The sequence below is a fragment of the Neoarius graeffei genome, chromosome 5 (assembly GCF_027579695.1).
Source record: "Neoarius graeffei isolate fNeoGra1 chromosome 5, fNeoGra1.pri, whole genome shotgun sequence".
NCBI lineage: Eukaryota > Metazoa > Chordata > Actinopteri > Siluriformes > Ariidae > Neoarius > Neoarius graeffei.
In genome coordinates this window covers 78632335-78654174 of record NC_083573.1, presented here as the reverse complement: position 1 = coordinate 78654174, position 21840 = coordinate 78632335, and the positions used below count along the sequence as shown (strand labels likewise).

The 21840-nt window shown below is 42.1% G+C and overlaps 1 protein-coding gene across 1 annotated transcript in view; it reads left to right on the top strand.

Moving 5' to 3' along the window:
• sspo (SCO-spondin) overlaps nt 1-21840 on the top strand; it is a 237670-nt gene that overhangs the window by 88311 nt on the left and 127519 nt on the right. Inside the window, exons 36-42 of the mRNA XM_060922454.1 lie at nt 3427-3600; nt 3773-3786; nt 3878-3997; nt 12167-12415; nt 12691-12818; nt 14016-14157; nt 15321-15541. Of these exons, the coding sequence (XP_060778437.1) occupies nt 3427-3600; nt 3773-3786; nt 3878-3997; nt 12167-12415; nt 12691-12818; nt 14016-14157; nt 15321-15541 (1048 nt within the window). The remainder of the gene's footprint in view (nt 1-3426; nt 3601-3772; nt 3787-3877; nt 3998-12166; nt 12416-12690; nt 12819-14015; nt 14158-15320; nt 15542-21840) is intronic.

The following is a 21840-nucleotide window of genomic DNA, read 5'->3' as shown; positions in this document are numbered from 1 at the left end:
ACTCAGAACCGTAGAGCAGAACTGACTCCACGGTAGCCACAAAAAGCCTACGCTTGAGGCTCGCAGGTACCCCTGACTTCCACACGTTACTCATCGAATTGAGGGCCTGCCAGGCAAGGGCCTTGCGAACCTTGATATCCTGTTCGCTGGAGTTGACCCATGAACCCAGGTACTTGAAGTCCTCCACTACTTTGAGAGCCATCCCGTCACTTGTGAGGATAGGAGACGGAAGGGTCATGTTACATGTCATTACCTTGGTCTTCCGGTCATTGAGGACTAGCCCTATTCGGCGGCACTCTCTCTCGACATATGCTTAAATAAATAAATAAATAAATAAAGTTTATCTTGTGCATGTGAAACTACCTGAGAGAAGCCCGAATTCCATAAATATAACAAAATGTTTCTGACAGGGGAATGGCCTAACAGAGGGATAAATTGTGAGAACATGAAATGTACAAGAAGATATCATAAATCAGCTAACAGACTATGTGAGCACAGATCGTCATGTGCACCAGAGAGGTTTTTTTTTTAACACCTGTCCTTTTAGCGGTTCTGTAAATTAATATGCTGTTTGTTTGTTTGTTTGTTTGTTTGTTTGTTTGTTTGTTAAAAAGAGACCCTGAAGTGCTTCTTTACATGCAAATACTGTTTATGTAAAGATACACTATATGGCCAAATGTGTGGGGACACCTGACCATCACACCATTACACCCATAGGTGCTTATTGAACATCCCATTCCAGATTTATTCTGCTTTTGCTGTTATAATAAGCTCCACTCTTCTGGAAAGGCTTTCTACCAGATTTTGGAGCATGGCTGTAGGGATTGGGGGGCAGCCATGGTCTGAAGGTTAGAGAAGCAGCCTTGAGCCCAATGTGTGTGTGTGCTTATTGCTCACTTGTGTGTATGTGTGTGTTCACTGCTTCAGAGGGGTTAAATGCAGAAGAGGAATTTCACTGTGCTTGAAGGTGCATGTGACAAAATAAAGCCATCTTCTTCATTCAGCCATTGATGTTGGTTGAGGAAGGCTGGGGTGCACTCAGTGTTCCAGTTCATCCCAAAGATGTTCAGTGGGGTTGAGGTCAGGGCTCTGTGCAGGACATTCAGGTTCTTCCACACCAACCTTTACAAACCATGTCTTCATTTATAATTACATTATTCAGTGTCACCTAGAAGAAGATTAGATTAGATGGGACGGCACGGTGGTGTAGTACTTAGCACTGTCGCCTCACAGCAAGAAGGTTCCAGGTTCAAACCTAACAGTCTTTCTGTGTGGAGTTTGCATGTTATCTGTGTGGATTTCCTCCAGGTGCTCTGGTTTCCCCCACAGTCCAAAGACATACAGATTTGGCTAACTGGCAACTCTAAATTGCCCATTGAGCAAGCTTGGAGAGGGATGGGCTCCACCAAGTTTCAATGCCCTAGCCCATGTTTACATTAGACCGTATCAGTGGCTCATCAGATTAACATTTTTAAAATGATTAGTGTGCACACAGCAACACCAATGCACGATTTGCGTGCACACAGCAACGCCAATACACGGATACGCTCGGCTCCGCAGGCATCCTGCGCTCCAAATCACTCCGCCCTGAACAGCGAGTGCCCTCTGGAGGGTGCGCACTCCGGCCTTGCGCAGCTCACAGAGCACGCGAGTGAAGTGAACAAGCTGTGATTCGGGACTGAGCCGCTGTGTGTGAGATCCCAGCGCATATCACTTACCACTTGCAAGTGGAAGGATGGCAAGCCTAAAGACAATCATAACTACACAATGGGCAGTATTTGCATCAGTATTTGCAGTATTTTCATACTTTTATACTCTTTAATGAAAGGTGGTACAAGGCGGAAGTCCGCGCCGTTTTTCAGCAGTCGCGTCACATGACCAACGCCAGCGAATCAGGAAGGTGGATGTCACAGTGACGTTGACCAATGAGACGCCAGCTAGAGCTCAGCACAGCGTATCCGCGTATTCTCAATGTTTACACAGCACCGGAGCTGACACGATCTGGATTGAATACGTGGACGCTGGCGGATTCCCGTTTCCCGGCGTTTCCAGGTGTTTTAATGTAAACGGACAGTGCATCCGCGAAGAAAACGAGACAGATACGGTCTAATGTAAACGTAGCCCTAGACACACCAATGATTGACTGTTAAAATGTCATCAGTGGTGCCCTTACAGCCCTTGCTGGCTATGGGAAGATTAGATTAGATTAGATTAGATTAGATTAGATTAGATTCAGCTTTATTGTCATTGTGTAGAGTACAGGTACAAAGCCAATGAACACAGTTAGCATCTAACCAGAACTGCAAAATGTAGTATTATTTACACTGAGTCTGGTTTGTCTTCTTCAAGGATTCTTCTTCTCGTTACCTCAGTTTTTTTTCTTACTATTTTTTCCCTTGTTTGCTCATGAGATAAGATAACCTTTTATTATCCCACAAGGGGAAATTTACCGTACATTGTTACAGCAGCAAAAGAGCAGCAAAATATAGAAAGAAAAAGACAAGGCAGTGAAGGAGTAGTGCAAAAAGTATGAAGTATACAAAAAAAGTTATATATAAAAAGAAATAAACTACAAATTTGAAGATAAAATTTACAAATTTGCATAAATTAACAGGTTTACAAATATACAGTTAATATAAGTGTATTACACAGGTGGTATTACATGTGTAAGTATTGCACAGGTAGTATTGCACAAGTAAGTAGATATATTGCACAGGATCCATTTTAACAGTGTGTACCATACAATTGTATAGAATGGGATAAATTTTTTAAATTTGAATTCCTTTTTTTTTAATCCGGATATCCCTGAAGATGCTTTGTGGCACATGTCCATTATTGAAATCACTATGTAAATTGAATTGAAATTTTGTGCATGGATCTCTATTTGTGCACAGGATTATTGTCATTGTCATGCAAGAACAGGTTTGGGGTCCTTAGGGAAATTGTAATGCTACAGCATAAAAAGGCATTCTATACAATTGTACACTTCCAAAAAAATTAGGGAAGGTCCATTTTTGGGAGTGATGGTCAGGTGTCCATAAATTTTTATCCATATAATGTATATCCAATAAATTAATACATTGGAAGCTGATAACTAACAGAGAGTTAGCTATGATGATTAGATTTACTGCACGAATAGACCTAGTTTACAATTATTATCTCAGTTACTGTAATTCTATATGCATGTAAATTATTGAAATCAAACATTTAATCCACATATTTTTGATGCATGCATAGTCAACTCTGTTACATACTACAAACATGTTTAATTTTAAAATCCGATTATATAATCCAGATAAAGTCATCTACTACTAAACACTGATGTTTTTTTATCATAGTAGAGGTGCTTGTTTTTTGCACTGTCTAGCATACAGTATATTGAGTTTATATATGTGTGTTTCATGTGTGTATTTGTGTGTGTGCTAGCTGTAAGACAGAGCTGTGCGAAGAGTGTGAGTATCAGGGACACACCTATGCAGTGGGTGATCGCTGGAAAGGAAGTAATTGTCAACTTTGCCACTGTTTATCCAACCTTAAAGTGCAGTGTGCCCCTTTCTGCCCGTACGCTACCACTGGCTGCCCACAGGTGTGTATGTGTGTGTAATTCCCAAACAAAGCTCTTTGAAATGATTATCGTTCATCTGTTTAGAGACCTGGAGATTTAATTCAGAGGAGGATAGCAGCTGGTTCTGATGTATGTTTTTCTCTTCACACTTAGATTGTGTGCTTTGTTTCTGTAGGGTCAAATCCTGATACGAGGGGAAGAAAACAGGTGTTGCTATTGTGAAGACAAAGGTAACTGATGAGCATATTATAGAATCAAGTGAAAATATTGATTTGAATGGCAACAAGGTGGAAACATTATTTGTTCAAATCCTTTTAGCTCAAAATGTCAGTATCATCCCAACAACCCCAGCAGTTCTGCCGATCACTGTTGAGCCCTCCAGTGCACCCGAGGTCACACCATTTGTGCCAACGTTTCCTCTCCCACCTGGAGGTCAGTTAAAATAGTGTTGACAAAAATGGTAGATATTTTGAGGGAGTAGGAAGGGAAGCGTTTTGTTTATCAGTACTGAAAATGCTGAAAAATGTTGAGTAAATGTTTTCAAGATGACTTCGGGTTGTGTTCAGAGTTGACGACTTAAACCAAAGGTTTTATCAATTCAGCTACAATGCAGCTCACTTGAAGTTAGCAATGTTCAATAATTTTAGCTTTTAGAATCAAGAAATATTTAAAACAAAGAATGTTCAGTATCTTTAATACGAGTAGTTATTGCCCGTCGGCACGGTGGTGTAGTGGTTAGCGCTGTCGCCTCACAGCAAGAAGGTCCTGGGTTCGAGCCCCGGGGCCGGCGAGGGCCTTTCTGTGTGGAGTTTGCATGTTCTCCCCGTGTCTGCGTGGGTTTCCTCCGGGTGCTCCGGTTTCCCCCACAGTCCAAAGACATGCAGGTTAGGTTAACTGGTGACTCTAAATTGACCGTAAGTGTGAATGTGAGTGTGAATGGTTGTCTGTGTCTATGTGTCAGCCCTGTGATGACCTGGCGACTTGTCCAGGGTGTACTCCGCCTTTCGCCCATAGTCAGCTGGGATAGGCTCTAGCTTGCCTGCGACCCTGTAGAAGGATAAAGCGGCTAGAGATAATGAGATGAGATGAGTTATTGCCCGTGAACCTGATTTCCTCTGAATGGTGCTCTTCACAGGGGCTGTGTTTGTCCTAGAGTTTTGGTCAGTGTGGCGAAATCGCACCATTAACTACTTACTTACTTATTTACTGTCATCTGACAACAGTCGGTGACAGTATGAAATCCTTTCGCCGACGACTTCGATCCTTCATAGCCACCAACAGCTCCTCACCATTGTTCCTGGAACAAATGTTGGCCTATTAAAGGACTGCTTGTTGGCATGGGCTGTAACGTTGGTGCTGTGAATAGACTTCATATCGTAAAGTGTACAAGTGTGTTGCAAGCATTCCCGGATGCAGTACTGTAACTGAGAGTGGAATCCCCTTGCCAGTGATGAGAATAACTCATTCATATGCCAAGCGGAACACAGTGGTGAGCCGAAAAACAGTCTTTCAGTGTACGCCCCACACACTTACCTCCTCCCTGAAGCCAGAAGGAGGGATTTTTATTTAAGGTTTACTCCTCTAGATCTGCCTCATTTTGCAAAAACGGGGTAACCTCAAGTAGGATGTGGCTCTTCACCATGCACGGATGGTCTTCACACACGGAGAGGCTAATTGTTTGCATCACATGGTGCTGGGGCTGAGTGAGGGTCCCTCCACACTTCACCCCTTCACTTCCATTAACTAAAGGGAGTTGAACATCAAATACCTTTGCATAACACAGGTCTAGAAGGCCCAGTGGAGAGTTAAGTGGACACACGTGATGTGATAGATAGATAGATAGATAGATAGATAGATAGATAGATAGATAGATAGATAGATAGATAGATAGATAGATAGATAAAAAAAATTTCACTGTGTCCTGTCAAAATGATGTAAATCGATCCCCGTGTCTCCTCGGTGACATAGACTTGGCCTTAGTGGGGCCGATTGTGAGGCCCCATATAATCAAAACTCTCAGGCGAGTCAGGGAGGGAATTCCCCACTGAGGCTATGCGCAGTGTGTTAGCGTGAGCATGTAGCCTATGGGACATGATAGTGTCTTGGATTAGCACAGTGTGTTAGCGTGAGCTTGTAGCCTACAGGAAATGAATAGTGTGTTGGATTAGCACTAATCCCATATTTTGGAAAATCGAAAATGTTGTCTTGGGCCCCTCTGGGGTGTCACCAATCCATGTGCAAAGTATGAAGTATGTGCATCCAGCCGTGTCGCTTTGCATAGGTGAACAGACAGAGAGACGGGCAGCCTTCCTTTAGTAGTATAGATTTAATTTTCACAGTTCTGCACTATTCCTAGGTCTCTATTGAAATGTAAGCAAATTTGTGATATTAACTGCTTTGTCAGATTCTCCTCATCCCTAATCACTTCTATTAGAGCTTGTGTTCAGATGACACCATGATGGATTTGATCTAAAATGGATCATAATGTTATGCTCACACAGAGACAGATTTGGATGCAGAATGCAATTCAGTCTTTACTGAATATTAGAGCAGACAAACAAATCCAAAATGACAGACAAAATTCAATGTGGGCAAATAGGCACAGGTCACGAGATCAGCAGACAGAATATCACAGGCACATACTGAAATCAGGAACCGGGTACACAGAGCTAAAGTCAATTATCAAAAAGGCAGAACAGGCACAGTGGGTGGCACGGTGGTGTAGTGGTTAGCACTATCGCCTCACAGCAAGAAGGTTCTAGGTTCCAGCCCAGTGGCTGACGGGGGCCTTTCTGTGTGGAGTTTGCATGTTCTCCCTGTGTCTACATGGATTCCCTCTGGGTGCTCCGTTTTCCCCCACAGACACGCAGTTAGGCTAATTGGCTACTCTGAATTGCCCATAGGTGTGAATGGTTGTTTCCCAAGCTCAGAAATGCAAGGGTTGCAGCAAGAAGGGCATCCGATATATAACTATGCTCCAATTAATATGACATGTGGATCAATAGGGTCCACATGAACCCCAACCTGGTAACAGTGCTGGATGGAAGGAGGAAGAAGTAGAACAGGCACAGTGATAAGAGCTTTGCAGAGTTCTTATATAGTCTGTGGTACGTGAATGATGAGAGGCAGGTGTTCACAATCAAAAAGCTGGTGTGTTAAAGCTAGTGTAGGGAGTCAGAGTCTGTGTCAATCATGATAGTAGTCCCTTAGTGTTCATGGGACACTTAGCAGTTCCTGGTTGATTCCTGTGCTGATGTAACAAGTCCTAAAAGGAGATAAAGAGAACCCAGTTAAACAAATGAGACAAAAATATTATACTTGGTCATTTACTTATTGAGGAAAATAATCCAATATTACATATCTATGAGTGGCAAAAGTATGTGAACCTTTGCTTTCGGTATCTGGTGTGACCCCCTTGTGCAGCAATAACTGCAACTAAACGTTTGCGGTAACTGTTGATCAGTCCTGCACACCGGCTTGGAGGAACTTTAGCCCATTCCTCCGTACAGAACAGCTTCAACTCTGGGATGTTGGTGGGTTTCCTCACATGAACTGCTCGCTTCAGGTCCTTCCACAACATTTCGATTGGATTAAGGTCAGGACTTTGACTTGGCCATTCCAAACTTTATTTATTTATGCAGAAATATCGACAATTCTAAAGGGCTCACAAACTTTCAAGCACCACTGTATCCTGCAGCATGAGTTTTCTACTTTTTTCTATGCAAAGTTAAGTATCTTAGTTGGTGTCATTATTGTTGACCTCATTATCTGAAAGAAATCGATGGTAATTGTAAGAGCAAGGAATTTTAGTCAACTTTGGCAATGATTACCGTTCAAAAGGTTGTCTCGTGAGCTAGTGAGCAATACATAGGATCAGCCCATGTCTACTGCAGCAATAAGGTTTATTTATTATGTCATCCGAATATTTTTTTTCTTGTTCTGGTTTCACATTTAAAGCAGTTTGACTATAAACAGTCATCTATCTATCTATCTATCTATCTATCTATCTATCTATCTATCTATCTATCTATCTATCTATCTATCTATCTATATATATATATATGCGGCACGGTGGTGTAGTGGTTAGCGCTGTCGCCTCACAGCAAGAAGGTCCGGGTTCGAGCCCCGTGGCCGACGAGGGCCTTTCTGTGCGGAGTTTGCATGTTCTCCCCGTGTCCGTGTGGGTTTCCTCCGGGTGCTCCGGTTTCCCCCACAGTCCAAAGACATGCAGGTTAGGTTAACTGGTGACTCTAAATTGACTGTAGGTGTGAGTGTGAATGGTTGTCTGTGTCTATGTGTCAGCCCTGTGATGACCTGGCAACTTGTCCAGGGTGTACCCCGCCTTTCGCCCGTAGTCAGCTGGGATAGGCTCCAGCTTGCCTGCGACCCTGTAGAACAGGATAAAGCGGCTAGAGATAATGAGATGAGAATGAGATTTTATATATATATATATATATATATATATATATATATATATAATGTATGAGAAGATTGTAGACACTCTTATCAGTAGTGGTAAGCTTCACTGCAATAAAAGATGAAAACAACATAATGTCAGACCAGGATGGAATGAATATTGAGCTCCATGCAGAGGCCAAAGAAGCTTTTAAAACCTGGGTGTTATCAGGGAGAGCTAGACATGGCCCAGGGTGTGATCGCAAGAAATTGGCAAATGCACAATTTAAGTATGCTGTCCGCTTCATTAAAAGAAATGAGCAGGCTATGAGGGCTAACTCCATGGCTAAAAAGCTTCAGCAGAATAATGCCAATGATTTCTGGAAAGAAGTTAAGGTTATCAATAACAGTAAGATGCCCTTGCCGTCTAGTATTGCTGGGGTCACTGGACCTGAAAATATTGCAGAACTTTGGAGCAAACACTATAGTGACATTTTTAATTGTGTTAAGAGTGAGAAATTTTATGTTGGAAATGTTCCCTTTAATGATGACGTGATTATTAGACCTGATGAGGTGTACTATGCCATTGAGAAACTGTCTATGAACAAAGTTTGTGGTCTTGACCAGATAACAGCAGAACATCTAAAACATGCTAGTCATAGACTGCATGTCTTTCTTGCTATGTGTTTTACTGGGTTATTAATGCATGGCATATTACCTGACTCTATGCTGTCTGTATTGTTAGTGCCAGTGATTAAAGACAAAACTGGGAAAATCTCCAGCGTAGATAACTATAGGCCAATTGCTCTGGCTAGCATAATTTCTAAAGTGTTAGAAAGAATTATTTTAGATAGGCTTAGTGAGAATGTGGAAACCTCTGATAACCAGTTTGGTTTTAAAAGTAAACTTGGAACAGATCAGTGTGTGTATGCACTAAAAGAAATCATAAGTAAATACAGACGTCAGAATTCCACCATGTTTATGTGCTTTTTAGATGCATCAAAAGCATTTGATAGGATCAATCATGGTAAACTGTTTTCCAGACTCCAAGAGCGAGGTGTTCCACTTTATTTGATAAGGGTCTTGCAGTTTTGGTACACACAACAAACCATGCAAATCAGGTGGGGCAATAGTATATCTGCACCCTTTCATGTGACGAATGGGGTGAGACAGGGTGGCATTTTGTCACCCGTCCTCTTCAATGTATAGATGGATGATCTTTCCAAGAAGCTTAGTCAGTGTAAGACAGGATGTATGGTGGGTGAGAGTCTCATCAACCATCTCATATATGCTGATGATCTTGTTATTATATCTCCATACAGTGCTGGGCTACAGCAACTGCTTAAAGTATGCTCCAGCTATGGAGTTCAATATGACATTAAGTTCAATCCTAAAAAGAATGTCATTTTAATTGTTAAAACTAAGGAAGATCAGAAGCAAAAGTTTCCTTCATTGTTATTGTCTGACCGCACTCTAGGTGTTGTTAAGAAAGTACGGTATTTGGGACACATCATCACTGATGATCTTTGTGATGATGATGATGATATTCAGCGTCAGTACTGTAAGCTCTATGCACAGACCAATATGTTGGCCCGTAGATTTCATATGTGCACGGATGATGTTAAAATAAATCTATTTAGAGCCTACTGTACTCCTCTATACACAGCTCATCTCTGGTCCAAATATACCGTAGCACAGCAAAGCTGAAGAAGCTACAGGTAGCATACAATGATGCTTTTAGGATCCTCCTTAAGCTTCCCAAATGGACAAGTGCAAGCACTTTATTTGTCCATAGTAATGTCCCCACCTTCCATGCTGTGCTGAGGAATTTTATGTATAAATTTATGTGTCGGCGGCACAGTGGTGTAGTGGTTAGCGCTGTCGCCTCACAGCAAGAAGGTCCTGGGTTCGAGCCCCGGGGCCGGCGAGGGCCTTTCTGTGTGGAGTTTGCATGTTCTCCCCGTGTCCGCGTGGGTTTCCTCCGGGTGCTCCGGTTTCCCCCACAGTCCAAAGACATGCAGGTTAGGTTAACTGGTGACTCTAAATTGACCGTAGGTGTGAATGTGAGTGTGAATGGTTGTCTGTGTCTATGTGTCAGCCCTGTGATGACCTGGCAACTTGTCCAGGGTGTACCCCGCCTTTCGCCTGTAGTCAGCTGGGATAGGTTCCAGCTTGCCTGCGACCCTGTAGAAGGATAAAGCGGCTAGAGATGATGAGATGAATTTATGTGTCGGCTGCGAGTGTCAAAAAACAGATTAATAATTGCACTCACTGACACTAAACAGAGTGACACAAGGTACACCTCTAGGATGTGGAAACATTGGAATAGATGTTTATATGTATATTGATATGTGTTGATCTTGTATTTGTATTGTCTTTTTATGTCTTTTATATGGAACTATGAGTCTGGAATAAAGTATTCATCATATATATATACACACACACACACACACACACACACACACACACAGTGGGGCAAAAAAGTATTTAGTCAGTCACCAGTTGTGCAAGTTCTCCCACTTAAAAAGATGAGAGAGGCCTGTCATTTTCATCATAGGCATACCTCAACTATGAGAGACAAAATGAGAAAAAAAAAATCCAGAAAATCACATTGTAGGATTTTTTAAAGAATTTATTTGCAAGTTCATCTCAATACTTTGTTATATGCCCTTTGTTGGCAATGACAGAGGTCAAACGTTTTCTGTCAGTCTTCACAAGATTTTCACACACTGTTGCTGGTATTTTGGCCCATTCCTCCATGCAGATCTCCTCTAGAGCAGTGATCTTTTGGGGCTGTCGCTGGGCAACACGGACTTTCAACTCCCTCCAAAGATCTTCCATGGGATTGAGATCTGGAGACTGGCTAGGCCACTCCAGGACCTTGAAATGCTTCTTATGAAGCCACTCCTTCGTTGCCCGGGAGGTGTGTTTGGGATCATTGTCATGCTGAAAGACACAGCCACGTTTCATCTTCAATGCCCTTACTGATGGAAGGAGGTTTTCACTCAAAATCTCATGATACATGGCCCTATTCATTCTTTCCTTTACACGGACCAGTCGTCCTGGTCCCTTTGCAGAAAAACAGCCCCAAAGCATGATGTTTCCACCCCCATGCTTCACAGTAGGTATGGTGTTCTTTGGATGCAACTCAGCATTCTTTCTCCTCCAAACACGACAAGTTGAGTTTTTACCAAAAAGTTCTATTTTGGTTTCATCTGACCATATGACATTCTCCCAATCCTCTTCTGGATCATCCAAATGCTCTCTAGCAAACTTCAGACGGGCCTGGACATGTACTGGCTTAAGCAGGGGGACACGTCTGGCACTGCAGGATTTGAGTCCCTGGCGGCGTAGTGTGTTACTGATGGTAGCCTTTGTTACTTTGGTCCCAGCTCTCTGCAGGTCATTCACTAGGTCCCCCCGTGTGGTTCTGGGATTTTTGCTCACCGTTCTTGTGATCATTTTGACCCCACGGGGTGAGATCTTGCGTGGAGCCCCAGATCAAGGGAGATTATCAGTGGTCTTGTATGTCTTCCATTTTCTAATAATTGCTCCTACAGTTGATTTCTTCACACCAAGCTGCTTACCTATTGCAGATTCAGTCTTCCCAGCCTGGTGCAGGTTTACAATTTTGTTTCTGGTGTCCTTTGACAGCTCTTTGTTCTTGGCCATAGTGGACTTTGGAGTGTGACTGTTTGAGGTTGTGGACAGGTGTCTTTTATACTGATAACGAGTTCAAACAGGTGCCATTAATACAGGTAACGAGTGGAGGACAGAGGAGCCTCTTAAAGAAGTTGTTACAGGTCTGTGAGAGCCAGAAATCTTGCTTGTTTGTAGGTGACCAAATACTTATTTTACCAAGGAATTTACCAATTAATTCATTAAAAATCCTACAATGTGATTTCCTGGATTATTTCCCCCCATTCTGTCTCTCATAGTTGAGGTATACCTATGATGAAAATTACAGGCCTCTCTCATCTTTTTAAGTGGGAGAACTTGCACAATTAGTGGCTGACTAAATACTTTTTTGCCCCACTGTGTGTGTGTGTGTGTGTGTGTGTGTGTGTGTGTGTGTGTATATATATATATATATATATATATATATATATATATATATATATATATATATATAAAATTTTACCAAATTATCTGAAGTGCACTCATCAGACCCTGGCATCGACTTCACTTCCTCCGTGCTCTTTATAGATGAGTGTTGGTCTCCTCTGGTAGTGCAGTCTCTGCCTACCTCCAGTTTCAGTGCATCATCACAACAGCCTGGTCATCCAGCCTCTGCAGGGCGCCTCCACTTTCATGACCCTCACAGTGACCTACAGGGCTGGAGCCCTGAACCTGAGGAGTACAGGGAGCTCCCACCATCTTCCCCCCATGGCCATACACACAACAGCCAGGCTCCTTACCTGCAGATTGACCTACTCAGACCATACAACATCACAGGTGCGTGTCATAAAGGTTAAATACGCACTATTGTTTTTAATGCTACAGGCACATTAGTGGAATAAACCAGCCATGTTTGATGATTGTCCTATGCTAGTATATTAATGTAATTATGGTAATTTTCAATTTAATCTCTGTCCACCTCATAGATAATGACATCTGTTTCTAAACACATAACCATGGTATGCTTATGTATAGCCCTGACCGATGCTATGATTTACTGATCTGTAGTGTAGGCAATAATGCTTAGACTGTACCTGTGCTGTGTGTTTTAGGATTGCTTACTCAAGGTGGTGGACAGTTCGACACTTTTGTGTCCAGTTTCTACCTGCAGTTTAGCACTAACGGCAGCCAGTGGTTCACCTACCAAGACCTCATCACAGACGGTCGCCCTACAGCCAAGGTGAATAGAAATAGTAGTAAGCAATAAAAAATGGGTGATATATGGTTTTTATATGCTTGCCAACCAGTTTAATAAAAACACCTCTACTCATGATCATTCATTCATTATCCAATTAGACAGTTGCTCATGATACATAAAATCATGAAGATACAGGTGTAGAGCTTCAGTTAAATATTCACATCGAACATCACAATGATGAAAAATGTGATCTCAGAGACTTTGACCATGGCATGGTTGTTGATGCCAGATGGACTGGTTTGAGCTGACAGAAAAGTTTCAAATAAGTGGCAGCATGGTGGTGTAGTGGTTAGCACTGTTGCTTCACAGCAAGAAGGTTCTGGGTTTGAGCCCAGTGGCTGACAGGGGCCTTTCTGTGTGGAGTTTGCATGTTCTCCCTGTGTCTGCAGGGGCTTCCTCTGGGTGCTCTGGTTTCCAAAGACATGTGGTTAGTTTGCATTACCTTATAGATTATATCTTCTCCAGAGCGATGTACAACATACCCAGAGCAGCCTGGGGAGCAGTTGGGGGTTAGGTGCCTTGCTCAAGGGCACTTCAGCCATTCCTGCTGGTCCAGGGAATCAAATCAGTGACCTTTTGATCCCAAAGCTGCTTCTCTAACCATTAGGCCATGGCTTCCAGATTAACTGGCTACTCTAAATTGCCCATAAGTGTGAATATTTGAGAGGAGAAAACCTCTATAATAATCCAGTAGAAGGCAACGGGAAACCACTACTCTAATGTTCCCTAGAAACTCTGATGGATGTCAGAGTGGCCACGTCACTGTAGTGACATGCCGAGAGAGAGAGAGAGAGAGAGAGAGACCTCAAATAAGCACTCTTTCATTGGTGGTGAGCAGAAAAACATCTCAGAATGCACGCTACATTGAGTACCATGTCAAGTTCCACTCCTGTCAGCGAAGAAGTGATGTTATAGTGGGCACAGGGTCATCAAAACTGAACAGAAATGCTCTGAAATATGCAACCCAGCTCCTCTTCCATCAACAACCATGCCATGGGTGAAGTCTCTGAGATCACATTTATCTCCATTCTGATGTTTGATGTGAATATTAATGTTCCTTATAAAGTGGACAGTGGATGTATAAAGTGGTATAAGTTTAGTGATAGTTGTGTTATTAAGCATGTTATCAGATAAATTCCATACAATATCAATTTCTATTGAATAATGATGTGTCTGCAGGTGTTCCTGGGTAACCATGATGATCGAAGTGTGATGCAGAACAGACTAGACAGGATGGTGTTAGCTCGGTTTGTAAGGGTGCTGCCGCACGACTTCCAGAATGGCATTTATCTGCGAGTGGAATTGATGGGGTGTGAAGATGGTGTGTACAGCTCATTTTCCTTTTTCTGATATGTGTATCAGAGCAAAACAGAATGTGTACCCTTGGACACTCCTATTAAGTTGTACTGTCATATTATTCTGACTTGTATTCCTTTTTTTATGCCACTCTGTTGCTCCAGCCACAGTTTTGTACATGTCAGGATTCTGAAATCTGTCATGTATTCTCTACCTCTGTTCCACATCATCACTCAGAGTATGAGTGGCTGTCTACTCCTTCTCCCACAGTGTCACTCAGGCCTTGCAGAGAGATGGAGTTTCAGTGTGGAAATGGCCTCTGTTCCTAGTGGGCTACAGGGAGTCATCTGTGATGCACTGTAAAAAAATTTTTTGTTGTTTTAACTTAGTTAGTGTAAGGGCTGCCTTAAAATTTTGAGTTCACTGGAATTCACATAGTAAGTTAAATTGTTGTGAACTTACTAGATTAATTTCAGTGAACTCAAAATGTTAAGGCAGCCCTTGCACTAACTTTTTTAAGTTAAAACAACAAATCATTTTTTACAGTGTGGGGTTAATGACCGTAGAGAGAGTTCAGATGAACTCAGCTGTGATTGGCCAGAGATATTAACAAGATCTTTACTACTGTTATAATTTACATTATATCCCTTATCAAAAAATTCCTGTGCAGGGATTGGCCAAGGATGGCTCACGTGACATAAAATAATTCCACCATTAATTAAGCAATGTATCTTGTGATGTCAAAAAAAAGGATATGGTGTGGGTGATACGGTGGTGTAGTGGTTAGCACTGTCACCTCACAGCAAGAAGGTTCCAGGTTCGAACCCAGCAGCCGGCGAGGGCCTTTCTGTGTGGAGTTTGCATGTTCTCCCCGTGTCTGCGTGGGTTTCCTCCGGGTGCTCCGGTTTCCCCCACAATCCAAAGACATGCAGTTAGGTTAACATGGGGCGGCCTTGGGCTGAGGTGCCCTTGAGCAAGGTACCTGACCCCTAACTGCTCCCCGGGCGCTCTGGTGTGGCTGCCCACTGCTCTGAGTGTGTGCGTGTGTTCACTGCTTCAGATGGGTTAAATGCAGAGGATGAATTTCACTGTGCTTGAAGTGTGCATGTGACAAATAAAGGTTTCTTCTTTTTTCTTCTTTTCTTCTTTAGTGTGTTTTCCTATTCTGAAACTGCTTATATCTTTTAGGCACTCAACCGTCTCCTACGCCGACCTCTAAAGGCTGTCCCAGGGGTCAGTTCGCATGCCCTCCTCCAGGGGGTTGTATTGAGGCTACAGAGCACTGTGATGGGGTTCCTCAGTGTCCGGATGGAGCTGATGAGAGAGGCTGTGGCTCTGAAACGAATCACACCCATGTCACACCTATCCCTGTTCCACTCAGGACGCCCAATATGGCTGCTGTCACATCAGCAACCTTCCCAACTCCCACTGTTACAGCTGTAAGACCTAAAACACAACCTGCTAATATAGTATAAAGAAAAAAAAAATCCAGTAATGCATGCAGGATAGAAAATTAAATCAGATTAAATTCTGCAACAAAGACGTTGATTCTATTTAAAGGCTATTATTTTACTGTACTCTTATTACTGATTCATTTATATTATGTTCATTTAGAATTATGCATATCTTGTAACTTGTAAACTTGATATTGTACTTTGTGTTAATATGACTGATGCGCTCTCTCTCTCTCTCTCTCTCTCTCTCTCTCTCATCTTTCTTTTGTATAGCATGGAGAACCTGGGTCTTTGGGTAACTACTAATGCTGAACATTTACGTTTGTTTTCCAGCATTGATGCATTTGATAACGAAAATGAAAATTTGATTATTTATTTGTTTGTTTATCTATTTGTTTATGTATTTCTTTCTTTCTTAAGTATTTGGTCTTATTGTATTTGTATATTTTACAGTTATTGCACGAAATCAAGTCATACATGTGCTGATAGCCAACGAGGCACGTAGTGCCGAGTCGGCTATAAGCCATGTATGACAAGATTGAAATAAATGCTTTATTTTTTCCACATTCACTGGATTTTGAGAAACAGAGCATTTTTATTTTTGTTTTTTGCAAATTCGATAAATAAAGTTTATACAAAACATCCAACAAACTAATTTCCGCTTAGACTGTAAACAAACCAGCGAAATGACAATAGCAATTTGTGAAAAATGCTGTTATAATAATTCTTGAAAAATAAAAAAGATACATTCTTAGCATCAAATTTGTTTATTCCATATTTTGTTGCTTTTTTAAAAAGTACTTTCTAGGGTTTTGTTTTTGAATAGAGTTTTTATTTCATCCTCGGTTGGTTCAGCAACATGCTCTGCCATTTTGTTCTCCTTCTTCTTTAGGTTTTTTTTTTGGCGGTTGGCAAACCAACTTAAAGGTGCGTTACTGCCACCAACTGGGCTGGAGTGTGGAACAGGAGATACTGGGGGGGGGGGGGGGGGGGGGGAACAAACTATATTATTTGAGCTATTTCTGTTTCTTTTAAATACTTGATAACAAAGTGATATATCTGGCTTGATGTGCGCCGCCATTTTGTTTTTCTCTACTCACGGTATATGAGCTGATATCCTAGTAGTAGAGTGGCCAATCAGAGCACATGATTGCTCATATCCAGTGAATGTGGATAGAATAAATATATATATATAGTTATTTCATAATTCTGTGACTACTTATTTGTTTTCTTATCATTTGAGCTAAAATTGTAAGGGTACAGATTCATTTTCGAGAAAGCTTGTGCATCAAATGAAGTTTTCAATGTCACAAGGAGTTAGTAGTATTGTTATACTGTACATATAAACAAAAATAAGATTAAAAACAAGCCTCTAATCATCTTAATCATCTATATGTAAAACTTTCTTGGCTCAAGTAGCATTACTTTTCCTTTATATGTATAGTATAAATTGGTCAGTGTGGTATCTGTGCTCCACAGGTATCTGCTCCTCTCCTCTGGGACTGGAGGATGGCCGTGTGCGCTACGGTCAGCTGACCGCCTCGTCATTCAGAGAGAATAACCCAGCTGACACGGGGCGTCTCAACATCGTCCCTAATGTGTAAGTGTCTGGACATGTACTGTAGAGCAAAAGCTGCATGATGTTATGTTTATCCTTGAATTAGATGACTAAGTCTCATTTGAAATAACAAATCAGAACTTTTTTTTTCTGTATCTCATATCTGGTGTGTTTTCAGAGCTGACTCTTTATTACAAGTCATAATTTGGCTCTATATTTCGAATGTGCAGTGTATAGCAAAGACTATACAGTATGTTATATTAGTAAACTCTTTTAGTAAATTGTAAATTTGTAAAATTGTAGTCCCTAGGGTGGTACACTCAGTGACTAAGTATATTATACCTTTAGTTATAGCACATAGAGGATGTAGTGGACCATTAAAATGTATTTAAGGTACAGTATACTGTATAATAAGACAGTGTACCACAGCACTGTTGAATTCATGATTCTGATTGGACAAAACATGTTGATTAATTTTCTATAGCAAAAATTACAGGTTTATAGAAGTGCGCTCATTCTGATGCAATATGATTACTATTGAACAGCTATTTCACAGTATTTAACATTGATGGAGGGAGTCTGTAGTGTCAGCTCTTTGTAAATCTTAGAAGGGAACTGTTTATATCTATTATAAGGTACCATAAGTAATAATCGGAACTAACTTGTTTCTCAGATGGTCCACAAGTGTAACTGTAAAATGACAAAAAGTACAATGCTTTCTTTGTTAAACTTTTAAAATTGGAATTATTGTCAAATTGCTCTGGTAGAAGAGGAAGAAGGACCTGCACTTATTGAAAAATAACCATTTTCATGGTGGTAGGAATAACTCAGGTTTATGGTGGGTAGGTTTGGGCACCACCCTGTCATTGCCATTGATAATGTCGTGTTTTTTTCCCTACTTAAGGAGAACTGTTGTACCTTCCATTTACAGAATTTATTTTAGGGGTGGCACAGTGGTGTAGTGGTTAGCACTGTCAGTGTTAAACTTTCTTGGTTTCTTGTCAGAACCAAGAAAGTTCTGGGTTCAAACCCAGTGGCCGATGGTGACCTTTCTGTGTGGAGTTTGCATGTTCTCCCCGTGTGTGCATGGGTTTCTTCCAGGTGCTCTGGTTTCCCCCACAGTCCAAAAACATGCAGGTTAGGCTAATTGGTGGCTCTAAATTGACCGTAGGTGTGAATGTGAATGGTTGCTTGTCTCTATGTGCCAGCCCTGTGATGATCTGGTGACTTGTCCAGGGTGTACCCCGCCTCTCACCCATGGTCAGCTGGGATCGGCTCCAGCTTACCTGCGACCCTACACAGGATAAGTGGTTACAGATCATGGATGGATGGATAGAATTTATTTTCACTAATTGGAACCATTCCATAATATTCTCCAAATAGTTTAGTGATGGAACCAGGGTGGAGCCCTTTACCAGGAGACCCCCAACCCTACTTCCAGGTGGATTTTTTGGAGCCCGTCTGGATATCAGGGCTCATCACCCAGGGCAGTGAGCGGATGTGGGGCTACCTCTCCAAGTACCGTCTGTCATTCGCTTTGTCTGAGGACCACTTCACGAACTTTACTGAGAGTGGAGACAAGGGCTTAGCCTCAAAGGTATATTATACCGAGTAGTAATAATAATAATAATAATAATAATCATAATAACCACTTGAGTATACTCATACTCAAACTTCATATGGTGTAAAGCATATTTTTAATGATCACGAATTGACTGTTTGTTGACAGATCTTTGAGGTGCGGATGGTAGGCACGACACCAGTTACACGTTGGCTGGGCAGACTGGTAAGGGCTCGTTATCTGCGTATCATACCAGTCCAGTACCGCCATACATTCTATCTCCGAGTGGAGATCCTGGGCTGCAGAGGAGGTAAGCTTTCTCTTTTCTTCATAAAGAAACTGAGATACTTGAAAATTTAACAGTATCCTTTCCAGTTTATTAGCATTTTTTTTAGTTGAGACAAGACCTTCAAAGATTAAAACACATGTCCATGAAACTATTTAAATTTAACACAATATATCAAGTCAGCAAGTGAAACTGAAATCATTAATGTATTTCTAAGCTTAGCGTTAAGTGCTGGATTCATGCATGTTTCCTGCTCATAGAAGAATTAGTCACTCCAGGCACTGCTGAAGTGACCACAGCGCCTTCTGGTGTTGGTGTAGTGACACCAAGTCTCTGTGAGGCGGGTCAGTTTGCCTGTGTGAGTGGGCAGTGTGTTCCTGTGGCAGCTCTCTGTGATGGAAGACCAGATTGTGCAGATAATTCAGATGAGCTGCACTGTGGTGAGTTAATGCATGTTTACAGTATCACTAAATGGCAAAAAATAAAAAATAACTAAGAGACTATTTCAGTGCTTTCCTGTAGCAAGCTGTGACACTACAAACTATCTGAATGCTTTATAACTCATTAAACTAATAAATACAAAGTGTACGTGGCAGCAGGTTGATTACAGTGGTGGGTATTATGTTTCATTCTTGCTGTGACAACTGTTAAAGTTGAGATTTGTTAGGAATTTAGATCAACTTGAAGAATCTCCTTGAAACTGATGCTAAAAAGTCACCTTATGACTTTACAGATCCACTATATAGCCAAAAGCATGACCATCTGACCATCACTCCCATATGTGGTTCTTCTCCAAACTGTTGCCACAAAGTTGAAAACACGCAATTGTATAGGATGTCTTCATGTGCTGCAGCATTACAATTTCCCTTCATTGGAATTAAGGGGTCCAAACATGTTCCATCATGACAATGCTCCTGTGCTCAAAGCGAAGTCCATAAACACATGGTTTGCCAAGGCTGGTGTAGAAGAACTTGAATGGCCTGCACAGGACCCTGACCTCAACCCAACTGACAGTGTTGTGCAAGTTTACACTTAACAAGAGCTAGCTCAGAGTTCAGTTCACATAGATTAAAATGAACTAGTTTACGTTCATAGTTAACAGTCCCAAAAAATGAACTCCTTCACATTCATTTCTTCTGAGTTTTTTAATGAGCTGTTCTGAGCTGTTTGTCTTTGAAGGTTCTCAGTCATCCAGGTCATCGTAAACCATAGGTGCTAAAGAAGGTAACTGGACTTGCTTGAAATTCTTCAAGACACAAACAGGACAACATAGTCTACGCAGTTCAGTGCAGTGAGGAATGCACAGACCTGTACACTGGGGAAATGAAACAACCGCTTCGTGAGCACATGGCTCAACACAGGTGAGCCAGTTCCTCAGGCCAGGACTCTGCAGTCTATCTTCATCTCAGGTGGGGTTTACATTAGACCGTATCAGCGGATCATCAGATTAACATTTTTAAAACGATTAGTGTGCACACAGCAACACCAATACACGATTCGCGTGCACACAGCAACACCAATACACGGATACGCTCGGCTCCGCAGGCATCCTGCGCTCCAAATCACTCCGCCCTGAACAGCGAGTGCCCTCTGGAGGGTGCGCACTCCGGCCTTGCGCAGCTCACAGAGCGCGCGAGTGAAGTACACAAGCTGTGATTCGGGACTGAGCCGCTGTGTGTGTGATCCCAGCGCATATCACTTACCACTTGCAAGTGGAAGGATGGCAAGCCTAAAGACAATCATAACTACACAATGGGCAGTATTTGCATCAGTATTTGCAGTATTTTCATACTTTTATACTCTTTAATGAAAGGTGATACAAGGCGGAAGTCCGCGCCGTTTTTCAGCAGTCGCGTCACATGACCAACGCCAGCGAATCAGGAAGGTGGATGTCACAGTGACGTTGTCCAATGACGACGCCAGCTAGAGCTCAGCACAGCGTATCCGCGTATTCTCAATGTTTACACAGCACCGGACCAGACACAATCTAGATTGAATACGTGGACCCTGGTGGATTCCCGTTTCCCGGCGTTTCCAGGCGGTTTAATGTAAACAGACAGTGCATCCGCGAAGAAAACGAGACAGATACGGTCTAATGTAAACTTGGCCTCAATAACAAAAGACATTCACTTCAGAACTGCAATATATGCATTTTAGCCAGAGAAGATAGGTGGTTTGAAAGAGGAGTAAAAGAAGCCATCTTTATTAACCTGGAACGACCATCACTGAACAGAGGAGGTGGTCTGAGACACCACTTACAATGCAGTTCTTGGCACACTTCCCAGAAAACTGAATATACATCCATACCAAGAGTCAGATGACTTCAATGACACATGATGGGAGAGAGAGGCAATGACCTACAGCTCACCCTAATGACTCTCTAGGCTGCCAACACCGTTCACACCCAGCCTCCAGTGACCCGAACACCTACAGGATGGATGAGAGGGTCAACGACCCATGTGACCTCAACAATTCTCCTGAGGGTCGCTTTTGGTCCACTAGAGGATAAATACCTGGAACTCCCCACTAGTCAGACAGAACTGAAGAAGCCTTTTGGATGAGAGGTGAAATATCTTCAAGAATTTCAAGCAAGTCCAGTTGCCTTCTTTAGCACCAAAAGCTGTTCTTTTTTCAGCAGAACCTCCTGTTACCCATCCCTCTCTAGACCCCAATAACTGCCACTTCCCAAACTAAATTAATTACTGTATACTACGACAGAATCACAGACAGATTACTTGGGCACCACGGGGATTACGTGGGCAGCATGGTGGTGTAGTGGTTATCACTGTCACACCGCACTTGTCTCACAGCAAGAAGGTTCCGGGTTCGAACCTCGCGGCTGACAGGGG